Below are 24,994 nucleotides of genomic sequence, written 5' to 3'. Positions count from 1 at the left end.
TACGAATCCCCCATCTATAACAGCTTTTGCAATTTGAGGCCTCACATAGTGAATTTCAGGCAGCTTGCCTATCAAATCTAAGATCACGGTTCAGCCCTCTCTCTGGTAGGGGAACTGCTTATTGGAACAGATTGCCTCTGTCCTCTCTTGGTCACATGACCTAGAACACTCTAGGGCTTGATCCAAGGACAGAAAGTAAGAAGTCTAAGACCTGTTTCAGAGGGGCTGGCTGCCCCTTTCAGGGTGTTTAGTGGCTTCAGAGAGGTGATGTCCCTGCTGCCGTGCAGTACTGTAGTCAGGCTCAGTGTTCAACCACTCTTCTTCTTGCTTTCCCATTTCTGGGATGTTGGGATCCCTGAGGCACTCATTCATTTTCTAATCCACATCCTGACTTGATAATGGGTATATTCTTACACATGGGCCCAAATAGTATCAGGGAGTGGACTGAATCCGTGCTGCACAACATTCTCAGTGCATTTATAGCCCCAAGCATGAGAAGGATTCCTTTACAGGCACATCTGCTGCGGCCATGTCTGGTGCTTGCTTTCTTTCTGATGTCTTTAATGTATTTCCTTTTAAAGGTTTCCAATTCTATTTAAATCCATATCTATTTAGGGATTTGCGGATTAAACAGAACAAGCCTGCATCATAAGCCTTTCAGTTTGTGACAAATAAGGATAACAGCTACTGTAAATTACAATGTGGTGATTGTGCATGAAGATGACTTCATCAAAATGTTAACTAAAATCACTCTCTGGTCTTTACGTGTGGCATCAAAGCTCAAGGCCTTGTTCCACCTACATTTCCCAGAAGGCATTGTTGTGCCTTTCATTCCTTTTCCTGACCAGTTGATATATTTCGCAAGGAGGAAAGGTTATGTCAGATTTTCTACCCTGGGGATCACAACCAATGTGAGCTTTTTTCACATGACTATTTCAGTCTGGATTGTGACTCCTCTCAGGATTTACCCTGGCTACAACACAAAGTTAATGTTGCAGCATGGAGCAGCTGGCATGGGTACCAGTCAGTTGCAGTACCATGACACAGGTGCATCTACATTATTTCAAGTGATTTCTTACGACGTAGGTCCAGGCTTAAGATGTAAGTCCATAGCCCAGTGACCAACAAAATGATCACACATTGCATTAGCCCACTGGTAAGTGGGAGAGAAAATGACTGATCGCTCCTGACACCTCAGCCACCTCCACAGTCCAGTGCTCTCCTCCTTCATTACTCTCAGTATCAGAGACGCCATGCTTATTTTGAGGCACTGTCTCCACCTTGCCTGCCGGCCCTGATTCATGAATAGAAATGGGATGTGGCTGAGGGAGAGAAAGACAGAGAGGATTCCATTAGCCAAACAGTACTTGCTGCGTTAATTGCAGAGGGATTAGTCAATGGCGGAGAGTAATGTGCAATTCATCAGCCCTGGCTTTCAAAGGATATCCTCTGTACAGTCATTTAGCCAGTGATGCATTGTGTTTGGATAATACAAATGGGAAGCTCTTGTGCAATAAATGTTATCCTCTTCAAAAACAGAGAACCCCAATTAAGTTTCTCCATGGTGAAGAGGGACATTATTGTTGTTTATATCACATATAAACCATCTCCCCATTATTCCCCTGTAAAGATTTTGTTTTACCAACCATATTTGACCCTCAATATGAGGGCTGTCCATGTAGTGGCTATATTATTTCTTGCTGCTGATTGTATTTATTTGCAATTATTTTGTTTTACGTGGTTCCTCTGAAGAAAAAAGATGAAAACTCATTTCTGAGTGGCAGTGTCTCACAGGGAGTCCAAAATACTTTCAGAATCCACCAGAGTTCAAACATTTTTAGGCTTTTCAAGTAACTGAATACAAATAACATTGAAAAGATTTGGGAGGTAGGTGGGAAACACTGCCACACAACAGCACTAGAGCAATAAGAACAGAGAGTTTCCCAAGATCAATATCCAGGCCCAGAAATATTGATGAAAGCCTCTATTAGTGTGCCAGTGTTTATACCGTGCTCTGTTTTGAATCCTGTATTAAGGTTCAAAACTTACATATTGCTGTGTTGAGATCTTACAGAAGCTGACTGGACAAGTCAGCTTCTGTAAAGTCTACACAGTGGAAAGTCTACACAGTGTGTACATAATTATTATGCAAGTCCATACTCTAATGAAATAGCATTCCAATAGCATTTTCAACTGAAATATGATATTAACCTCATTATTCACTCAGTGTAAACATTTTCAAATGACTTAATTGCTTTATTGAAAGAGGGTGTGGCCTAAAGTGAGGAATGCCTTAAATTCAGGTGTGTATAATTATTAGGCAACTTTTTGCTGCTGGGAAATGGGGCGAGAATGACACCTAACAGATGATGAAAAGGCAAAAATAGTTAACGGGCTTTCAGAGGGATTCAAAACAACTGAAATTGCAAAGATGTTGACTCGTGATCATGGCACAATCAAGAGATTTGTGAGTGTGAGTCCACAGGGATGCAAAAAATGCGTTGAGAAGAAAATATGCAAATTAACCACAAGAGACTTGAGAAGAATTAAACAGGAAGTATCCAGGAACCCTTTGGTCTCAAGTGCCATCATCTTCCAGAACTGCAACCTTCCTGGACTCTGCAGAAGCACAAGGTGCTTCACATGATTAGCAGGGTCAGAAAGGCAGAAAACCAGCCTCTCTTAAATAAAAAACACAAGCAAAAGCGTCAGGAATGGGCAAAACAATACATGAAGACAGATTTTTTCAAAGGTGTTGTGGACGGATGAGATGAGAGTGACACTGAATGGACCTGATGGGTGGGCCCGTGGCTGGATTTCTGATCGACATCGCACACCAGTTCAACTGAAGCACCAGCAAAGTGGGGGAGGGATGATGATTTGGGCTGGTATTATCAACAGTGAATTGGTTGGACCATTTTGAGTGGAAGATGGATTTAAAATGAACTCCAAAAACTACTGCCAGTTTCTGGAGGCCTCCTTCCTCAAGCAGTGGTACCAGAAGAAGCCAGCATCATTCAAAAGGTCCATGATACTAATGCAAGACAATGCTCCATACCATGCATCCAAGTACACCAGAGATTGGCTAGCCAGCAAAGGGTTCAAAGATGGTGAAATGATGACTTGGCCCCCTTGCTCACCTGATTTGATCCCAACTGAAAACCTGTGGGCCCTCCAGAGGGAGATTTACAGTCAAGGAAAGCAGTACACATCTCTGAACAGCCTGTGGGCATCTCTCTTGGTTGCTTCAGCTAAAATTGGGTGCAATCACATTAAAAAACTGACAGAATGCATGGATATGAGACTAATAGAAGTGTATTAAAAGAAAGGTGGCTATATTGGCAAATAAATGTATTTCCAAGAGTAAAAATGTTTTTATTAGCTGTTAAACTACTCAATTCGTTGCTTTATTTCATAATTATTATTTATAATCATGTTAAAAGACTTTTTTTGTGGTTTGTTTATAAAATAAACTGAAAAAACATAATGTATTTCCCAGTTCCATAATAATTGTGCACACCTACTTTTTGGAAAAAATCAGTATATTTTCCCCTTGTAACATAAAAATCTTTTTCTTTATATAACATTTACTTTTCCTGCAAGGAATGAATTGGGATCACTTATAACGTTGTGTCTATTAAAATATTTTTGTGTTTATTAAAATATTTTTATTAAAAACACATTTGCATAATACTTATGTATGCAGTGTAGTATGCTTGAGATGAATACAGTACTCCCTGACTGGAGGAAACAGAATGGTTGAGCTCAACACTGCCTCCTATTGTGAGGAATTTTAGGGCTTGTCAAGGCACTTTGTTATCAATAAGTATTGAAGGTGTTCTCAAGCAACCCTCAGTATGGACTGGCAAAACATTGTGCTTCAAAATGATAAACAGTACATTTTGACAGGAACCTAGTGCTGTCCAAAATTCTACCCATAGTCATCTTATACAGTTTTATATTATTTATTATACATACATGCCGCCCCGGCAGTTATTATTATATGTCTGTGAATACCTCTGCTAGTTGGCTGGCAAATGCCTGCAGTACACAGCCATGGATGCCATCACGTCCAGGTGCTTTCCTGGAGATGACCTTTTTGAAGGACCTGCTCATATCTGCTGTTCTCAAGCCTAGTGGAGAGCAGTTTGAGTCAGCCAGGAGTTTCACTGCAGGAGTGGTGTTGTTTGCTTCAAAGAGAGCATAAAAGGTATTGAGCTCATCTGGTAGCGAGGCAGATGATCCCAGAATGTTCCTTTTGCTCCCTTTGTAGTCCGTGATGGTGCATAGGCCACTCCACATAAACCTGATGTCCAAACTCTGGTAGCACAACTCCACTCTGCCTAGTTTCCACTCTAGTTTCTCTCTGCCTGTCTGATGGCTTTCTGGAGGTTATATCTGGACTTCCTGTAGGCCATCAGATTGCCAGAGTTGTAGGCTGCAGAACATGCTCTCAGCATGGCTCTCACTTCACTGTTGACCCAGGGCTTTTGGTTGGGAAATGCACAGACTGTGATTTTATGGATGTCATCATCTGTGCACTTATTGATGTAGCCAATCACGGAGTCTGTGTATTCATTGATGTCACCCTCTGCTGTGTCTAGGAACATCTGCCAGTCAGTTGTATTATAACAGTCTTGTAGCATGTTGAAGGCCTCTTCACTCCGCTGATGGACCGCTCTGGTAACCGGTTTTTCTTGTTTCATTTTTTTGTCTGTAAGCTAGCAGCAGTAGAATGCTAATATGGCCAGATTTTCCAAAGGTAGGGTGGGGGAGGGGTTTGAAGCTGTCATTAAGTGTTGAATAACAATAGTCCGGAGTCTGCTCATTTCACGTGGGGAAATCAATGTGCTGGTGGAATTTCGGGAGAACTAACCACATGTTTGTCCTGTTGAAGTCCCCAACAACAATGAAAGCAGCCTCAGGATGTGAATTCTTGAGTCCATTGATAGTCTCATACAGTATATCCAAAGCATGTGATTTGTCCGTTTGCGGAGGAATGTAGACAATGGTAAGAATAACCCCGCTAAATTCCCTTGACAGATAGAATGGGTGAAGTTTAATTGTTAAGAGTTCCAAAACTGGAGAGCAGTGTGCTGCTAGAACTGAGATGTCAGTGCCCCAGTGGGAGTTGATCATAAAACATCCACCTTTACTCTTGCCGGAGACCAGTATTCTGTCCTGGCGGTGAACTGTGAATCCGATAGGCGTGATGGCCGAGTTTGGGACCATTGCATCAAGTCATGTCTCAGTGAACACGAGTACATTACAATTTGCCATGTCCCAATGAAATCTGATTCTAGCATGGAGTTTGTCCAACTGATTGTCCAGAGATTGAAAGTTGGCTAGCAGGACACTGGGTAGAGGAGGGTTAGAACACCTCTTCTGTGTTCAGCATAAGACTCCAGCTCGCTTGCCTCTCCTGGTTCTCTTCCTCTGGCGTCTTTGTAAACAAAGAGGGAGAGGGGGGCAGGCGAGGCTACCTCATTCGTTCCACAATGTCGATGATAGAAAGTCAGATTTGAGTGAAGATTGCACTTCCAAAAGTGTTTGGCATCGTACTGTATCAACGCAAAAGCGACAGGTGTATATATGGACAAAAACAATATAATGCAACAAAATAGAATACAAAAAAAGTATTTGTAAAAAAAAACAACAGTTTTGTGCTGAGCCACCAGTGCAGCCATGTTACTTTGGTACAACTGAAACTGAGTAATAAAGAAATATATTGAAAAATCACCCAGAAATATTTCCAGGTGATAAAGGTGATTAAGAATGAATTCAAACATCAAACTTGACAATACACAGTACATAAAACCAGCTTCACAAAGTCATGATCTTAAAGTTCTTATTGCCCATTTCTCCAGTAAGCCTACCATTTCTTTACAATTTCATCACAAAGATTTCAAAGGTGTGAAGAATAAAGTGTCCAGACCTGTGTATTGTCATCATTCATTCATCCCTCTGTACAGAGTAGATCCACAGAGACCAATGGACAAGGTCCTCAGACATTCTGAAAAAAACTGACTGGGATGTTTTTTGGATGCTACTGTAAAAGTGTTTTCATTATGCCAATGTTTCGTTTTCCTGAATTTAGAGCTATTCCTTTTATAAGGTAGCACCATAAAAATCTGTGAAAAGTATAGCTGATAGGGTAAGACTAGCTGTGAAAAGAGAGAAGAGTGAATAGAATTTTTGTAAATTGACTGGCTCTGGCATACCTTCATTCTGCAGGTGGTGGTGAAGACTCCAGGGCCAGCTTTGTGTACCTTTAATTTGAGGTCTTCTATTTGCGGAGCGCAGAATGTAATTTTTGTAATGCCTCCACAACGACTATTGAAACGGGTGCAGACTGAACTTTGCTTTTAATTTGCCGGCTGGCCTCTGCAGAAATGAAAACATTGATTTGGGCCTGGGTGAGTTCCAGTGAGCATGGGATGTATTGATGAATTTAATGAAAAATTGGATGAAACGCACCCTTTTGGGATTCCTTTTTTCCTCGAGAAAGTGCTTTAATTAACTGGCTCGGCTGAACCTCTCGCAGCCCATGTTTCCGAAAATGTGACAGAAAGTAATTCACCTCAATCAATACAGAAAATCTGCTTGAAAACATACATTTCCAGCCTTATTTTCTTTCAGATGCCAGAATCTTCTGAAGCAGAAAACAGGATTACACTCCATCTCCTAAAACAGTTTTGGCTGCATAGTTTGCCTTAAAGAGTGAATTTAACATAAAACTGAACAGAGAGAATGCTCCTTTTCGTTCTGAAATACGGAAAGCATTAGATTAAAAACACACAAACCATTGTCATTTGATGTAGACAATCTTTGTTCAAAGATAACACTGCTAAGTCCATTAGTTCACTATTAGTATGAGAAGTTGTGAAGAGGGGTTGCTGGTTTTGCATATTAAACACACACTCTTAAAATTACTGAGAAACAAGAGGTGATTTTGCTGTGTCCATTGATTCTGTACTTTATATTCCCACGACAGCAGGTACTTCCACACTGAATAGAACATCACATACACAGACTGTTGTGCATCAGCAGAACCTGAACATTAATAAGCGATCATTTATTCTGCCACTGAAGGCACTAGGGCTGTTGGACTGGGGGCTGTTTAGAGCCTTTTCAGGGCTGCCAGTGTGTGGAGTGGAGTGTGGTGGAGTGGGGTCAAAGGTCAGATAAGAGGAAGAGCCCTGGGACAGTGTGAGTGGCCTGTGTAAGCAGTCACACTCATAGAGACATTGCACACTGAGGTTACAATGCATCTCTGTCTCAGACACAGATGCACATCCTTGGGCTGCAGAGTTTAGCGCACACTCTGTGAAACACATCTTACACTTATGAAATATTAGATTCCAAATCTCAGTTTTGTAATCTTACCACATAGACCAAAAGCAAAACCATTATATTACCTTCAGTATTTTTTTCTACTGAGTATCAATACCGGACAAAACAGGTACTAATTATTTCTACTCAATACTTAATATTACTAGTATCGTAAATTTCATAGTTTATAATGGTTATGACCTGCAAGCACTTTCTAGCATAAAGCATATTTTATTTGTAATTACAACTACAACTACAAATGCTGTGGATTCTGTTCATGCCATTTCAATATTTCATGATCTCTTTTCAAACATAAAAATCTGATTCTCTTTTCAAAGGCTCCATCTGGATGATGAAAATAGACTTTGCTCTTGTCTAACGGAAATAAATAGGACATTGTGAACCCAGTTTTATGGAAAAACATTACCTGATCTTTATCTGATCTCAAATCATTGTGATGTTGAAGATAAACAGGAAAACATCTTTTTAGTGCTTCAGCAGACATTCATAAAAGTGTAGCCAGTATGACTATTCCATGTGCGTTTGGTATCGGTGATACCTGTGCCATAGGTCTTTCCTGTCTAAAAATGTGTATTGCTTAGTGTCTCCATAGCTGTGAGTGCAGATCTTAATCTGATTTCCAGCAGAAGAGTTTTGAAAAGCAGAGTTCTCCACAGAGACCCTGGGGGCTGTGATCCTTCAAAGTGAAGAGCCAACCAAAACTGTTCAATCCCAAAGTGCACTGTGTGCTTGCATACAAAAGTCAGGAAGTAAGAAGGAAATAACAAAGAACTCCAGCCTTCTAACCAGCCTAATTTAAGAATGTTCTTTCCTTCTGTTGTTCAAAGGAATAGGCACAATAATCACTACAGACCAAATTGACTTTTTAAAATGCATTTGTCACCCAGCCTGTTCCCAAGGACATGTTTTTTTAATATTATTTCATTGCTCAAATCACATTTCATAACAGACTGGGAGAGATTTTATGTTCAAACTTCATGAAACTGGAGCCTTAAACCTTGTTATATTTGAATGTTTTTGTTGGAGGAAAAATATGCAACTGAAACCAGAGCAATTCAATTTGAACCCACCTGCATAGTGAGCAGTGTCACCATGGTGACTTTGTCCTTTCCCCACCCCCAACAGACAGCTGTGCTGAGAGTAAAAAGGCAGAGGGGAGCTCACGTCTTCTAGTCACAGCTGTTCCAGTGTGCAGTCACATTGGCGGCACAGCCCCCACACCCCCCGTCCAGCTGCAGCATGTTCCCGTCTCTGTATACAACACATACAGGTCCACAGGATCTATGTTCAGATACAGTCTCTTTGCAGTTTACGAAGGTATCTCCACCAGTTGCTGATATACAGAGTACCTCACCAAATAATTGCTGTCAACTACCCTTGAAAACAAGCTTTGAAGGGATGTTTCACCCTAGAGTTAATAATATACTCATATTTAGGTCACAAGTTGTCTGATTTATACCTCTGTGGGTTGGCATTTTTAGATACTGTACAGAAATTTGCAGTACTTTTTGTTCCCTTTCACGGCTGTTCCAAAAAAAAATCCTCATAACAAAAATATTACAGGACTCCACTTAGGGCGTACTCACACTAGGCCCGGTTGCCTTGTACCGTGCCCGAGCACGATTGCCCCCCCTCCCCACTCCCCCGCTGGCCTGCGCTCACATTGCCCTTAACGTTCCGGGCCCGAGCACGCTTACGTCATCACAATGCGAACTTTTTGTGTTGAAGAAAGGCGCTCTCGCACAGCACAATGGAGTTCATGATTGTACTTTGTGGCTTATTTGGAGTCATTTTGGGTGCAGTGACACACGGCCCTTTCACATGCCTTATAGATGGTTATCGATTATGCAACACAGCAATTTTCAGTTATTCGTCCTGCACGTATAATAATACGATTTTTATGGAGGCATCTGATGTTTCAGTCATTATGCTGTGTCAGATTACAGCAGCCTAATCACAATAATGTTAGCTAATGTTAACCAGTTAGGGCTACTACGTGTGTGTGCGCTACTGTCATCATTACAATAACAAACATCTTCTTTTAGGTACTACTTGGATAGTACACTTTTTAATTAATTCGAGAGTATTTGCGTCAATAACGGGTCTGGTTCTCAGCTTATTGATGAACGTGAATTGTAGTCTGCGAATAAAGCTCCAAATTCCTCTCTCAACTTTATTAACTGAAAATCAATGTGTTGCTTAATTGATGCTAACTGGCTGGGGAGCTAAAGTTAGCTATCTAGCGATAAACTTGACAAACATAGCTAGTTAGCTAACAGGCTACCTATCTGAATGATTGGTGCAGACTAGCTACTTAAACAAGTTGGCTGCTACATTTGTGATACTCTGACTAAGCCCCTGGCAACAGCAATGCTTACATCGCTTCGTAAAGTATGGTTAGTCTTATTTCGTTTGCTAATAATCAAGCTAATGTGGGGATCCACAGAGTTATTTTTAAGTATAGATCGACAAAACTAACCAATCAAAGATTATTTTGGAGGTAGCCAGATGGTTATATTTAAGGATATCAGCTAGGTAATCAAATGATGGATTAAAGGATTTATTATGATTGGGCATGTAACTAACAGATATCCAGCTAACTGTTGCTATAATGGATATATTTATTAAATGGGAGAGTCGCATCATTAACGTCATGTTCGAGTTCCATGCTCAGGCACGGTTAGCAATCACACTGATGCGTACCGTGCCCAAGTCCAACTGAACCGTGCCTGAGCCCACCTCTTCAAGCAGGCCTGGGCACGGTTCAGCGTACCATGCCCGGGCAAAGTACCTGCGGTCTTATATGGGTATAAAATCACCACACAGATTATAATTGAAAGACATGAGTATTAAAGCAGCATTGTAAATACACAGGTAATGAGAGAAATGTCAATTAAAAATTTAGAGGGAGCCCTTCAATTGTTTGGCTGAAAATTGATTGTTTAATGAGGAACAATGAGGACAATATTTGTGTTGGGTTTCATCAAACTCCAATGCACAGTTGCTCAAATTAGAACTTGGGAATCAGAGTGCTATCAGGGACCTTTATGATCTTTGACCTCTTTCCCTTAAAATCAGGAATATCTGTTTTCATCAGAATCCATATATACCTGTAGATTGACATATTAGAGAATGGAGTCCAAGTTTGGTGGAGGGAGAGAACCACAAAACAGTGTTTCCTAGGATGCACAGAAGGTTAACCTAAAAACCTTGTCTTTCAGATATAAAAATGGTTCACCTTTCAAGGGGTAATAAGGAATACAGGCAAAAACTGTCATGAATATTTTCCATTCATTGCACATTGGTGTGGGATGTGAAATAGGCAAGAGGGCAGAGATCACATATATGGGTTTATTGTAATACAAAATCGTGATTTCTTGCTATGGAAGGTTGTACCAATGCACTCATTAATAAGGTTTGAGTCAAATCTGAATCATGAATAGAGCATCAGTGTTCTTGGTGTTTTTATCACCAGTGGGCTATTTAATAATGACCAAATCATTCCTTACATCAGGCGTTTATTTTATATTCAGCATACATATACAACCATATGCAATATATTATTGTCTCTTGTAGGAATGATTATTGTCTGTTAGGCACTGTCAGTTTGAAGTAAAAAGTTGAAAGCTCAGATGCTAATTGATATTTTGACATATAGTCATTCTCAAGCTTCTGGCAATGTTTAAAATAATCCTTGGGACTCCTCACAATGTCAGATTCTCTTTTAAATTATATATTAACACACACTCACAGATTTCAAGCTTGCAGAATCTTCACATATCCCATGTCATCTGCCAAAATGCTAAATGAATACACACGAAAAAATGAAGGTTTGAATTTCTTTATTTTTTTATTCCCTTTACCCCAGTAGACTCTCAAATGAATTAATCAGTATGAGTTTTCTCACCTCATTATTATTTTGTTGCAGGTCATTCCACTGTGCAGTTGTGAATATATCAATGCAGTGTCGTTGCAAAAATGTCTTTTATCTTACAGTAGCATGCTTGACAGTTCCATCTTATGTCATTTGACAGTGTCTTATTCCACATTGTTTCTCTCAACACTTCAACCACCAATCATTCCAGAATGACTTTTATTCTAGAAGAGTTTTATTGTTCATTGTAGCAATGAAGAGTTTCATGTTCTGTCATTCCAGAATGTGTACTACACCAGCACTCAGCAATTACATGTGGGGGTACTCAGCCCCACAGTTGACGACGATGACAACAAGTGCCTGGTGGACGTCAACAGCAGGCCCCGGCTCATCGAGTGCAGCTATGCCAAAGCTAAGAGAATGAAGCTATACTGGCTGTTTACTCAGGTAAAGACAAAAAACTTCAAATGAGGCAATTTTAAGTTTTTATGGGTTGTCACAAAAGAAAATGATCTCATTCATCTTTGCAGGGACGCAAAAGAAAACCAATTATGTTTTGGCGAAAATGTAGGTCAAATGACTGACAGGTTGTTTGTTGCAAGTAACAAGTGCCATTAGTAATTGTGGCAGATAGGCAGAAAACATTGTTCTACTGGAAGAGTCTGGACCCCTTTCATGGGAAACCCTATGGTTCACTGCTCCGCTGCTTTATTCTCATTAGGGAGAACCATGAGGGACGTCACCCGCAGTTCACTGGACTCTACCTCATAAAGCATTCTGCATGCCTCAAGCTCACTTAGAGGTGAACAATAAACACATCCTAACAGATTCTCTGTCTTCATTACTCCAGACTGTCAAGGCTAATCTCAGTCAACAGGGGCAGTGTCAAAATGGCCGGTAAAGTGGGAAAAGTTTTCTCCAGATCTGAAAGTATAATTAAGTCAGGTTGGAAACTATCAAGCATTGCACAGAGTGCTCTGTGTACAAATAGCCAGGAAGAAAGAAGCAAATGCTGAGATGAGAGTTTTAATGCCATAAATGAGTGATTTCTGGCAGGACTAAAGGGCTTGTGGAGGAACATGTGTAGCCCAGCTTTGGGCACCCACCATTTAGGCAAGATGCTGCTTAAATCTTCACTTAGAGTACAGACTGTACTTGGGTCAGTTTATGTGATTTATGGGTCCTTTGACATGGATTTTGCTCAGTGCTCCTCTTTATTTGATATGAATTGCATTTTGTTTAATGAAAATGTAAAAAAGCAAGATCCCATTACCTTTAATTGAAGATGGTGACAGAATTTTGGAGAAATACAGTATGTATGAGAATAACATGATTTTTGATTCTTCATACACCTCAGTCTTTATCATCATCATCATCACCCTATGCTGTGCTATTCACCCATTTTTATGGGTGCTACTCAATGCATACTACATCAAGTACCTCACATAAAGCAATATCATGTGTGCGTTTACAAAACATATTAACAGTAATACTAATAAGGCACACCTTTGACGTTACTTGTATTGATACATACACACATATCCCTAGCTCCAGTCTAATTTCACTTAAATATTTTGTTCAGGTAAGAGGAGTCATAGGAGTTCTATTACTGCCTGTCAGAGCTATGGTATAACACCTTGATAATTGTGAACTAAAGCAGAGCGCACAGGTCTGTGAAATTTGTGTCTCTCTTTGCACCGATACAATTAAATTAGTCTTCCTAGGGTAGAGGTAGAAATTGGTGATGATTTCATTTGAAAGGCAAAGAGATACATGATTAATTCAGTAGGTGACTAAATGAATATTAATAAACATGTCGACCCAGGAGATCTGTGTGGAGCAGAGTGGAACTAAACATGTTGAATGTTAGAGGGTTTTATTAGAGTTAAGAGGTGGTGGTGAGTTTGGTTGAGGTGATGCAGGAGCTGTGGCAGGGAAACGGGATTGGCACATCATGCAAACCCAGCTGCCACCATGCATCACTTCACGAGTCATGGCAAATTCATCAGTGCACCACAGCAACTGTTTCGTGGCACCCTCCTTCCTACCTCTATAACTTCATTTAGAGACATGGGGAGTGTGTTTCTTTTCATTTAGGTCATTCTCATCTTTTTTCTATGTGGAGTTCTCTATTAATCAAAGATTGTAGGGAAAACCTTGGTTTAAAACTTTAGATGTGAAGCCACATGTGCTGCTCCCCACACTGTTTTTCTGAAAGCTCAAGGATTTTGAGATAAGAGATGCTAAATTATTTTTGCCACCTTTGAAAATGACCCTGCCTCAACCTGCCAGCCACTGCCATGTTCCTGTCCTGCCTAATTTAATCTTGAGCACTCCAAATCTCAGCAATTGAGTCTGTGCCAGGATGCAACCACTGCAACATATGTTAGAACTGATTTTCCAATTTCATTTTATCTATAATAATTTTGCTGGAGTCAGCCTTAAGCACAGCTCTACACTGTAGCCAAAGCATGCTTATACACACACTTCTTCACTCAAAGGTTTTCACTGCACAAATATCACTCTCAGATTATTGCATTAAAATGAATGAATTGTATCCTTCTCTGACTTTTATGCATGTCCAGATCAGTCAGTTACTTACTTTGTGTTCATTGGCATTTCTGTATAGATTGAACTATCTTATTGGGGCTTTGGTTTATAAACTGTTCATAATGAATTTGATGTGAAGTGACATTGGTGTCATTTTGGTGGGTGATGGTGAAGATGGGCATACGGTTGAGGTGTAGTTGTTAACCAAGGGTGATCCTGGAGAGGGGTCAAATACAGTAGCTTTCAATAGACTTGATCACCCTGAATAGGTGATGCGCGTATACGCGCGCGCACACACACACACACACACACACACACACACACACACACACACAGACTTCCCTCACTGCAGAGGGCAGAGACTGCACTCACTCTGCAATTCATCCTGTTATTGGCCATCACTCACACTGCTTATCAAACAGAATCGATGAGCCCAACATTCCCATGCTCATGGTCCTGTCCATTTACCCCTGAATCTGAAACCAGTTCAATTGATATTACTCTCAACAGAATACAGTTTCAATTTCCATACTAAATCAATATGGTCTGGAACACTCACAAAATTGTGAGTGTTGCATGAAAATCCAACAGGATTGGACCTCTGCCAATGCAGTAGTCCATGTTAACTTTTCTCCCCTGAGATGAGGAGAAAGTGCAGAATATTGAAGGCATCACATATAAGGACTAAAAGCTTCACTTACACATAATCTTGATGCAAACACATGAAAGTTCAGATCCTAATTGTAATATCAGCAGAAGTTAAGTTAATCAGCATATCTACTGCACCAGACATACAAACCAAATCTAAAACCCAAATGTCTAAGGGTTTGAAATTAAATTCATTATATTCTTGGATAAGAAAGAGTTCCCAGCATCTACAACAACACTGGCAAAAACATCTGTCCCTTGATGTCATTAATGTATACAGAGATACAGATAGTGTCATTAATGTATACTGTGCCTGCTCAGGGAGACTGGGAAAAACTGGAGATTGGATGCATTCTTGATTCCTTTCAGCAGATATATCTTACACACAATTTAGAGCCTTAGGTCTAAAATGCTGCACTTCACTCCTATTTTTCCATTATAGTGGTGGGGAACATATGTTCTTTCTGAAGGGAATATACTCACTTTGGTCGAAAGATTTTGGTCTATTATCCAGGTAGTACATTAGCAGGCTTTTAAAAACACAGAGTAGTGGTCCCTTCAGTTTCCTCTCTGCTGCTCTGAGCAAGCTCACCCCTAGCTACTGTAGTAGGTATTTGTGTTAAAGGATGTGCTTATTATCAGCCATATATCTTATTAGTATTCTACATTTATATGTAACTTTGTCTGAATGGCAGTGCAATGGACAGATCTCAGAACTCAGAATGGAAACTTAAATTCAGACCTTGGCTAAGTCTGTCAGCTTCCAGGGCTCTCTCTTATCCTTATGAGAATACACAGTGTTGCCAAATTGTGATCTTCAAAACTTAAAATGTAATGGAAAATTTGGAGCAAAGGTAAGCGCAGAAACCAAAACACATAGCCAGAATGACAGTTTACACAAATAAATTGATTAGCTGTGTTCATCCATGAACAGAGATAAATGTGTAGTTACATTGCCAAGGCCCAGACAATACATCAGAGGATATGTGGGGCTGATTGAAGTGACAAATGACAATCAGGATGAGAAGAAACAGTCACATCTGTCACATCGGTTATATCTCCCCCTGTATAGGAGCTGATGCCTATCACACAGCCACAGAGCCACAAAACATTGACTCTCCTCACAGAACCTAAGCCAGAGGTCCTGATTTCATTCATCTCAAATGTTCATTTCTCATCCCAGAGATTGCCATCCACATTATTAACTATTCTGCAGTTTCCACTGTACCACCGGTACAGAGACGCAGCTATTGGATTCAGTGTAGAGAGGTAGGCAGCTGAAGGAATCAGGCCCATGAGATGGGACCACGTCTGTAGTTTACCTGTTGGTCTTCCCAATGCAGTGGACTCTCATTGTGCTCATTGGGTCTTGCCTTTTAGTTCAGATGCCTTTTGCACACAATACTGCTTCTTTATCATAGAATCCTGGCATTCCAACTGAGAAAGCCATTAATGTTAATGGTGAATGAAATGTTGCTCATACAAACCTCAAGAGTCCCTCTCAGCATGTTGCAGGTACCTGGGAGAGCACCTGTACTAAACTAGACTAAGCACTGCTACGCTGTACTGAGGATAAAAGAAGTGTTATAACTTGTTAAGCCATTAACCTTTAGGTGTGGCATTCACATTTATTAGTGAGGAGTGCTGGGGCTCAAACACTCAGAACCTCATTTCCCTCAGATCTCCATCCTGCAATAATGTCATTACAGCACAGGTACCCCAGAAATATGTCCCATGACTCAGGAGTAATTCAGGAATCAGCTTCTCAGAGCATGTGAAGGAAGCTAAAACACATCATCAACAATGGCCCCTGTGCTGGTGTGGCAAAGGATCATACAGGTAGAGTGAGGAAGGAGATGACACAGATAAAGAGGACTAAGGAACAGATTCAGTGACAGACAGACAGAGGGGACATGCAGAAGGAAGGCATAGGGACAGAGGAAGACATAGGAGCACAGGAGAGCACTGGAGGGATGGACAGAAGTAAAGGACTAATGACAACTGTCAAAGACAGGCAGTAGAGACTGACAGAGGGGGATAGTGAAGATGGACAGAGTGAGAGACAGGGGTAGGGATTTGACTGGCAGACAGAGAAAGGAAGGGAGAGGTCAGATAGAAAGAGAGATGGGAATGAATGATATAGAGGAAAGTGAGAGAGGGGACTAATGCAGAATGGAATGGGAGAAATAGTCTGGGGGCTTGGAGGAGATGTACGTGCAGGGTGAGCAGACCAAGCAGAGGCAGGGGATAGGGGCATAGACAGAACAGATGCTGAGACAACTGTTGCTTCAAAACTGAGCCAAAAGTCATAGCTTACCATAAGGAGTTTGGAGTGTCTGACTGCATTTCTAAAGCAATGAGCCACTACAAAGACCCTGATTGGGAGGAAAAAGGAGACATATTTCAGGTGGAAATACAAGCGCCATAGGGTGTCACAACTACTATTACATTTCCACCTTGAACCCTGATGGCTTTGCCAAAGAGTGAAGGATAAAGGAATCAGTCTCACCCTCTAATCTGGGAACGCCAAAATAAAAGAGAACACAAATGTCTATGGGATTGTGTCATTGGGAAATGAGTCATGGCAGCATCTGTTATCTGGCTCCCTGTATCTGATAAGGAGAAAAGGCTTCAAAGGCATGGCAGCCCCAGTTAAGAGACTTGAGTCAGGCCCCTGACATACTTCATCTGTATATACTGAGTCAAATCCCTGGGGACTTTCCCTGTTTTAGCAGTGTATGTATGTGAGTGATTAGATAACTCGGTGGCATAAATATACTGCAAGAGATATTTTTAATGTCCTCCTGATTTAGGGCACCTGAGTAGAAAAGGGTTTAATGCAGTTTCACATGCACCTGAGGGATGTGGGTTTGAAACCTGAATGAGACCTTTTGTGTAAAGGGGGTAGAAGGGATTGTCAAACTGCAATTTCCATTTGCATGTTGGTGCAAATAATTGTCTCAGATGTGGAACCTAATACAGTGTTTATTCTGTCTTCTAGGGAGGTTTTATCCAGAACAGGAAATCAAAGCGATGCCTTGAGCTGGCGGAAAGTAGTGACAATGAATTTGGATACCAGCTGGCCCTGCAGAAGTGCAGCGGCCAGAGATGGACAATCACCCATCTACTGACAGGCAGCACTTTATGATGAGATCTGAAGACCTGCCAATGTCCAACACTGGGCCTGAAAGAACTGCAGGAGACTTCAGTGCTTTGAAACACTCCTTTCAAACTGTTTTCAAGGAGAAGGACGAGAGTTATATGACATCTACTGTACGGTTGTGATACTGTGGGCACTTTGACATCTCTCTCTTTCGCCTGAAGACATATTACAGTAAATGTCAAACATTTTTTGTCATACCCTGCTGGCAAATCTGCAATGATTGGTTAATTGTATATTCTGCAGTCTGAGAGACTCTAATGTCGGAGTATACTGTTTGGAAAGTACCCTTGGTTCTGTGTTGACTTGCAGGTTGTACTGGGCCTAATACAATCATTATGTTCTTTATATAATTTTGCTACTGTGTAGCAAGCATTTGCTAAGTTTCCTGCTGTATTTGTTTCCTTCTAGTGTCTCAGGTTTGTAGGTTAAGTTTCTTAAGAAATAAAGTTGTACAGTTTTGAGGAAATGCTGTTGACATGTACCTGAATGAAGATTTTAAACTATTTTCTAAATGTAAATAATCTAAATATTTATAATTTCTGACAGTAAAAGTACTGTTGGTGAAAGTGATGGTTTTGTGTGTTTTGTCTACTAATAGGGGATGGTGAACTAATACTAGAAAGTGGCTTTAACAAAAGAACTTCATATACTTTATTAGGAGAGTAAAGCAGCTAAAATTAGGTATTGTGCATGGGAGGATAAGAGATCAATATAGTGTTGTTTTTGGTTAGTCAATGTCCCATTCCTCTCCAGGTTCTTATTTATTATTTATTAAGAGGAGGGATGCAATACAGAAGTGGATAAATGAGGCATTCAAGGGGGGCCTGGCACTCCATTTGTTATGTGTTGATTAACTTTTCAGAACAGGCTGAAAATGTTAAGCTTCAGCAGGAAATCTGATTATTTTTCCCTTTTAACTATTCATACAAGGCAGGGAGGACAGAGACACTTTCTGACTAACAGCTACAGGGAGTAATTGAGCAGCTGAGCATGGAAAAGACATTCTGTTTTCCATTTGTAAAAATTACCCCTTGCATGCAAGAGCTTATAAACTGGTTGTAGCACTTACACACTGAAACCTCTGTGAATCCCTCCCCTAATGGTACTTATCCCCTTTCTATTTGTCTCTGTTTCAAATTTCACCAGGGAGAGGGGGCTACTGACTCAAGATACTGTGTCCACTCCCCATCTACATTTAATCCTAGAGTAAAGAATTTTCTATTTAAGACTGCTGTCCCCAACAGCTGCTGCATTTATGCTGGGCTACAGACTGCAGCATATTATAAATGGTGTACAGCGCCACTTTCAAGCCTTTCAGATCATGGCTTTCAAGGAAAATGCTGAAAATATTTGACCATCCTGCCTCATTAATTTCTACATTAGTCAAGTCTTTTTCTCTGATAATGGTGGACATTTCTTCAGATAGTTTTCTTCTGTACAAGTCCATGCTTTCTTTGGGCCTCTAACCTATCAATACTTTGTGCAGTACTGGTGCTGTATGATTTGGCTTTTATTAGTGTGCTTGCAATGCAAAGCAGTTCACTCATCCCTCCATCCTCTCATTCACCTCAGTTCATTTTTCAAAGTCTTACCACTCAGTCACCTTTCGACCTATGGTCACAGTACCTCATATGCTGGCTGAGGTCAAATCACCCAACACTCATGGAAGCCATACTGACCCGCACTCATCTTTTTGTCGTTCACTCATTCCTCCATCCTCCCGTTCACTTCAGTTCATTTTTCAAAGTCTTACACAAACACCTTAAATACCTTAACAACCACCTAGTAACACCCTGGCAACCACCTAGATACAGACTAGCAACCATCCAGCAACAACCTAGAAACCGCTTAGCAACCTCCTAGCAACCACCTAGCAACACCCTAGCAACCACCTAGCAACCACTTAGCCACATCCTAGCGATGGTCTCATATATGTTACCACGTTCTTGCTGCCGGGTTGTAAGCACATTTTCGTCAGGAAATGCACTTTTCTAGTTTCATTTGTTTTCTTTGCATTTTAATTTACATGAAGGTGAAATGCATTTAACCTTTGATTTTCCACACATATTGGGAGGACTGTCTTTTTACTGAAAAAGTGGCATTTGCATTTAACTGTCAGTCAGTCAAGGATGAATGCTGATTGACACACATCCAGTTAATTAACAGATTAATTGCATTATGTCACTGTGCTATTATTTTTCATTTAAAATAAACAACACTTAAAGGGATAGAAAACAAAGCAATACACAATGCTTTGTTGAGGAAATTTTGTTTTGGTGACGCTTTCCTTGTTCAGAGAGCTTCATGCATGCACAGACTAATTCAATTTCAGATACAAGCAGTCTTTTTACATCATTACTGACAGATTTCCTGCTTCTCCAGTCTCTTGGACAGGCAGTTCCTGCTAAAAAGCTGCCAAGGACACCCTGCTACAAAGTTGTCATTGTCATAACAACAACAAGCTATGAAAATACTTGTTGTGAGGGGTCCTGAACAACTCCATCACAACAGTTATGGTAATGACAGTTTAAAATGAATGCAATATTTATCTATAAAATTGTTTTCAGAGTGGGCTTTAGCAGGCATAGAAGCCAATGCAAACAAAAATAAATTAAATATTAGAAACCTTAAACCCAAACAATAATACTTCAATAAACATTAATGAGAAAAAAGGTGAGTTTATTGTTTCCTTGCATGCTATTGACAGCAAACCACAATATTTCAATTGCATTGTAATGGTTCTTGGTGTAATTCAATTCCAGTTCTCAGTGACAACTGTCAAGACCTAATTCACATAGTCCCCATCACCTTGACTTTGTTTGCTTAAAAAAAGAAGATCAAATGACACAGGAACAGATTGCAGTAGATTAGTTATATCCTCTGGCTAAACATCTCTCCAAAACATTCCAGATTCTATAAGTGGGAGTATCTGAGTTTTGCGATTTGTGTTAAGTAGTGTTTCAGCACTTGTAATGGAAGTTGAGATCCTTAGAACGTATAAAACCAGGCATGACACAGTGTTACATACACTAACACCTGAATGGTCAATCTCCTCATTAAAATTTTTATGTTTTTGTGTTGTCTTTGGTGTAGTAATCTTTAAAACACTAGTAGGATTTGTCATATTCTGCAGGTCTTTGCATTGAAGGCTAGAATTTCAAAGGAATAATACTGGTGATGACCATGCCATGACAATGAATTTAAATGTGAGCTTATGTAAAAAAAATCCTATAAGCAGATAAGAAAACAGCAAACACCCCAGTGAATATTTCTTGACGCTGAAAACATTTTACCATCCCAGCTTATCAATCCTTAAATCAGTTATTTTTTCTCTGATAGTGGTGGACATTTCTTCTGACGGATTTCCTCCATAAATTCCGCAATCATGTCACCTCTAACCTGGTGGTGGTTTGCACAGTAATGGCATACAGACTGCAATCTTTGCTCCTTCCAACAGAATGACAGTTAATTTGAACATGAGCTTTTGCACAAAGAAAAAGGACATCAGAAAGGAGATAAGTAAACAACAACCATTCTGGCAACTGCTGACTGTCAACAGTGCACAGGAGTAAACAGAGGGTGGAGTAATCCAAGGCTTTCTGTACAAATGATGGTGTGAAATTCTTTAAATGGCTCCATCAGGAGAGCATACATTTGTTTGTGGTTTTGTGTGTGTGTGTGTGTATTCATAAGTGAGTGCTTACAATTATGTGTGCAATGCATGTGTATGTGCATAGTGTACTGCATCTTAGCTAGCAATCTGAACTATTTCTCCTCTACTTTCCATTTTGTGAATGCAGTCAAATGACAGATTTACTTATCTTCACAGTTCAAATGACACACACAATTCAAGAGTGACACAAACAGACATCCCACCTGCCCGGGAAGAAGAACACCATAAATAGTTTAAATGTGTGGTGAAGCCAGTTTTGTGGTCCTTCAGGTGACACCTGTTTTAAGGGAAACAGGTGTTTTAAGGGAGACAGCCTCTGCTTTTCCATTTGTATATGGCCTATTCATGATCTAAATGTAACAGCCATACATCGAATTCAGACCATTTCTACAATGGAGTTGACCACACTCACAGGTCCAAAAACCAGTGAGAATAAGTACCAGCTACTGTCTGTTATTTTAAAGGAGTGCAACTTTATGAACTGTAAGTGAAAAACATATCATGTTGTTCAGTTTGGACTCTGCTAGTGAATAGATTACAGAATTGAGGCAATACTGGGTAAATGCTACAGCATGTAACATAACTGGAGTGGAATTAAACAGGGACTCCCTGCCTAAATAATAGTATTTGGACAAAAACATAAACATAATCTCTCAACTCTCATGCTCCTGCCGAGCCCAGTTCTCAGGCAGAGTCAATCAGACTTCCATAATTTGTCCATGGTACGAGCGTCAGACGCTGACATGCAGTGACAAGTCAGGAAGGAATTAGTTAACAATGGAAGGGCTGTTTTTATTTATCTATTTATTTATTTAGGTGTGATTATTATTTAATTATTTGTGTATATATTTGCTCATTTTCTTTCACCATTTATAAAGGTGTCAGGAGTAGTGGCATTTGCAAAGAATGTCTGCCATTCCCAAGCAAACAAAATAACATGGAAAGGACATGACCTTTTGTTTGTTTACAACAAACATTGAAATTGTGATAAGTGGAAACAACCAGTGACTTGGTACCCCTGAGCAACCCAGCAAGAAATTAGCAAGCTTGGTAATGTTCATTCTAACTAATGTACCTCCATCATGAGGCGTGAAACCTGTGGGGATCCTCATCTTCATTCTAATTCCAATTGTTTCACAGTAGACCACTTGTACAGTGTGACAGGTGTGCTCTCAATTCAAACACTTAACATTTTCAAAAATCACACTGTGTGTTCTAGGCTTAACCTTATTTCGCTCCTCTGTATCCTCACTACTCTGTGTACTGACAAAGAGCCTTCAGAGGCCTCCTGCTGCTTCTCCTGAAAGCCCAGACTCACCTGGGGCTGATCATCAAGACATCAGATACTGTAGATCTCATCAAAGGAATACCTACTGTGTGAATGGACTTTGATGTTATTACTATGGTACACTGCAGAAGTTTCACAGACTCTAACTCTGACCTGGGACTAAATTACAGATTTGAACAAGGTCACTTAGCATTTAGCCTTGGATCCAGGCTAATTAAGGGTCAGTGTCAATGTGTGCAATAAGAAAATTCAAACATACTATGCTGAACATACTTTTATAACATAGATTATCCAATGATGAATATTTGGGATCTTATTTGAAATGTACTGAATAGGCTATTGTCTTGTATACTACTGTGCACTCATCATCATAGACAAAACCATGGATTGTAATGTCAGTCATCTCTTCAACACCAGCTAAGCTATATGTTATAATCTGACACCTCTTTCGGTCTCAGCCTGAAAGGAGGAACATTCCAGATCTTATTCTGCATGGTAATGTCACAGTGATGGCTTGCAGGTTGTCTGGGTCCAGATTAATGCAGCAGGTTATAGAAGCAGTCACTGGCAGTTTTTCATAGGGAGAAGGAGCAATAAGGTCGGATATTATATCTTTCTATATTTGTCACACTCCTGTATCATCAGACTGGGAGAGGGAACTGTGATAAATTGTAAGTCTCACGTCCCAGATGTTATTTCCACCACAGAGGGTTTGTCTGGGGTTTAGAGCAATCTGCTGTGCAGAGGGATCATCATATTGAGACTGATGAGGCTGCAAACACAAGGTGTATTGAACACTTATGTATTTGAACATTTTGGTTAAAGTGATCCAAGCCACTAAATCACTTCACTGTCTGTATTTTTAAACAAGCCCCGCATTTTGAAACTCCTGCCCTCTAAGATCTCAGTGAAAACTACAAAAATTGCATAGGCAATAAAAGACAAAAAAGGGAAATATAAATGGAAGACAAATGTGGCACATAGATATAGGCCAATATAATTGTGCTTTCAAACAACATCAGCAAAACAACAACATACAATATAACTCACTTTAATCAAGATGGATTATAATTCAACACAGGATGCAGAGCAGAATCAATTAACAGTAGAAATGTGCAATGAATGCATAATGTGTATCCTATGTTTCTGATTATAATTACTTGACCAATCTGCTTTCTTGTGGACATGGTCAGCAGTGGGGCAGAACATTCCCCCAAGCTTCCCCCTTTCTAATTAGGATTCCTCAGAATGCCAATCTGCATGTATTACTTCCTTGCTCTGCACTATTATTCAATTTATTCAGTAACTGCTTTTTGCAGTTCATTCAGTTATGGCAATACTGTGAGTTGTTTTCAAGTTGATAAGCCTGTGTTCAAAGTACTGGGTTCAACAGTCAGGGCACCTTTGATGAAATATTCAGCCTCTCTTTTGCAAATTTCAGTGCTGCTTCAGATTCCCCACATCTGTCCTTAAAGCTGAATATAGTGAATTCATATAATCCCAGAGGTTGCAGTACACAAGTCCCCACTAGAGAAAATAAATTGCATCAATTAATTATTTTTATTATAATTTATTGGAACATCAAATACAGACTTTATACAATTGGCTTCAAGTTCTGTTACAATGTGCATAAATTGTGCATAAAATATAACAACTGCAGCAGTTTCTTAGTTTGGCAGCCCTGGCTTCCTTTTTTACACATTTACTAAAACGTACTAATTTCTGACTAAACATCCATTGTATCCTTATGATGTATAGTGCCATTATTATTATTATTATTTTACCCATAATAATAAAATATATTCATTAATTCAATACAACGCTGAAGAATAACATATTCAGGTTTAAGGTAAGGTGTACGTGTTTCATGCAGAATGACCTTTTTAATCATTCTGAGACAGGAAGGTTTAATATGTAAATTGAACGTTGGTCAGCTAAATGGCACTTGCTTAGTAGAATATCCCCACCCCGGGAAAGATGAGCTGAAACATATAGTTTAAACACTGGTGCTAAATATGAAATAATGAGTGCCACATATAACAATATTTTGATATACTAGACTACATTTTTCAGGTTCGAATAACTATAGTCAATGAGTCCTTATGGCAGAATGCAAAACCTATAAGGACAGTTCTCCCTTTCAAGTTTGAGTCCAGTAAGCATAGGCAGTGTAATCTGCAGAGATAAAGCCCCCAGAGCTGCTCACTCTAATGATTGCCTGGCTCAGCCCTTCTTGAAGGGGGGCATACAGCATAATCAGGCTTTAATCCTTTATAGATGGCACCAGAGAAGACCTCAATAAGCTTCAAACACCCCATGACCTCAGCCAATTTAATAAGAAAACAAGTCCTCTCACCTATTGAAGTTGGCTTTCAAACTTTCCACAAGGACTATGAACCAAAGTCTCTGCTTAAACTTGTATGATTTTGCCTAAATATTAGAATT

General features: G+C 40.0%; 1 protein-coding gene across 1 annotated transcript in view; it reads left to right on the top strand.

Annotated features, from left to right (window-relative positions):
* LOC118781647 (polypeptide N-acetylgalactosaminyltransferase 18-like) overlaps positions 1–17,902 on the top strand; it is a 72,305-nt gene extending 54,403 nt beyond the window's left edge. Inside the window, exons 10-11 of the mRNA XM_036534655.1 lie at positions 11,510–11,674; positions 17,427–17,902. Of these exons, the coding sequence (XP_036390548.1) occupies positions 11,510–11,674; positions 17,427–17,573 (312 nt within the window). The 3' untranslated portion in view covers positions 17,574–17,902. The remainder of the gene's footprint in view (positions 1–11,509; positions 11,675–17,426) is intronic.
* The last annotated feature ends 7,092 nt before the right edge of the window (positions 17,903–24,994 follow it).

This window comes from Megalops cyprinoides, chromosome 8 (assembly GCF_013368585.1).
Source record: "Megalops cyprinoides isolate fMegCyp1 chromosome 8, fMegCyp1.pri, whole genome shotgun sequence".
NCBI classification, from domain to species: Eukaryota; Metazoa; Chordata; class Actinopteri; order Elopiformes; family Megalopidae; genus Megalops; species Megalops cyprinoides.
This window is presented reverse-complemented; position numbering and strand designations above follow the sequence as displayed.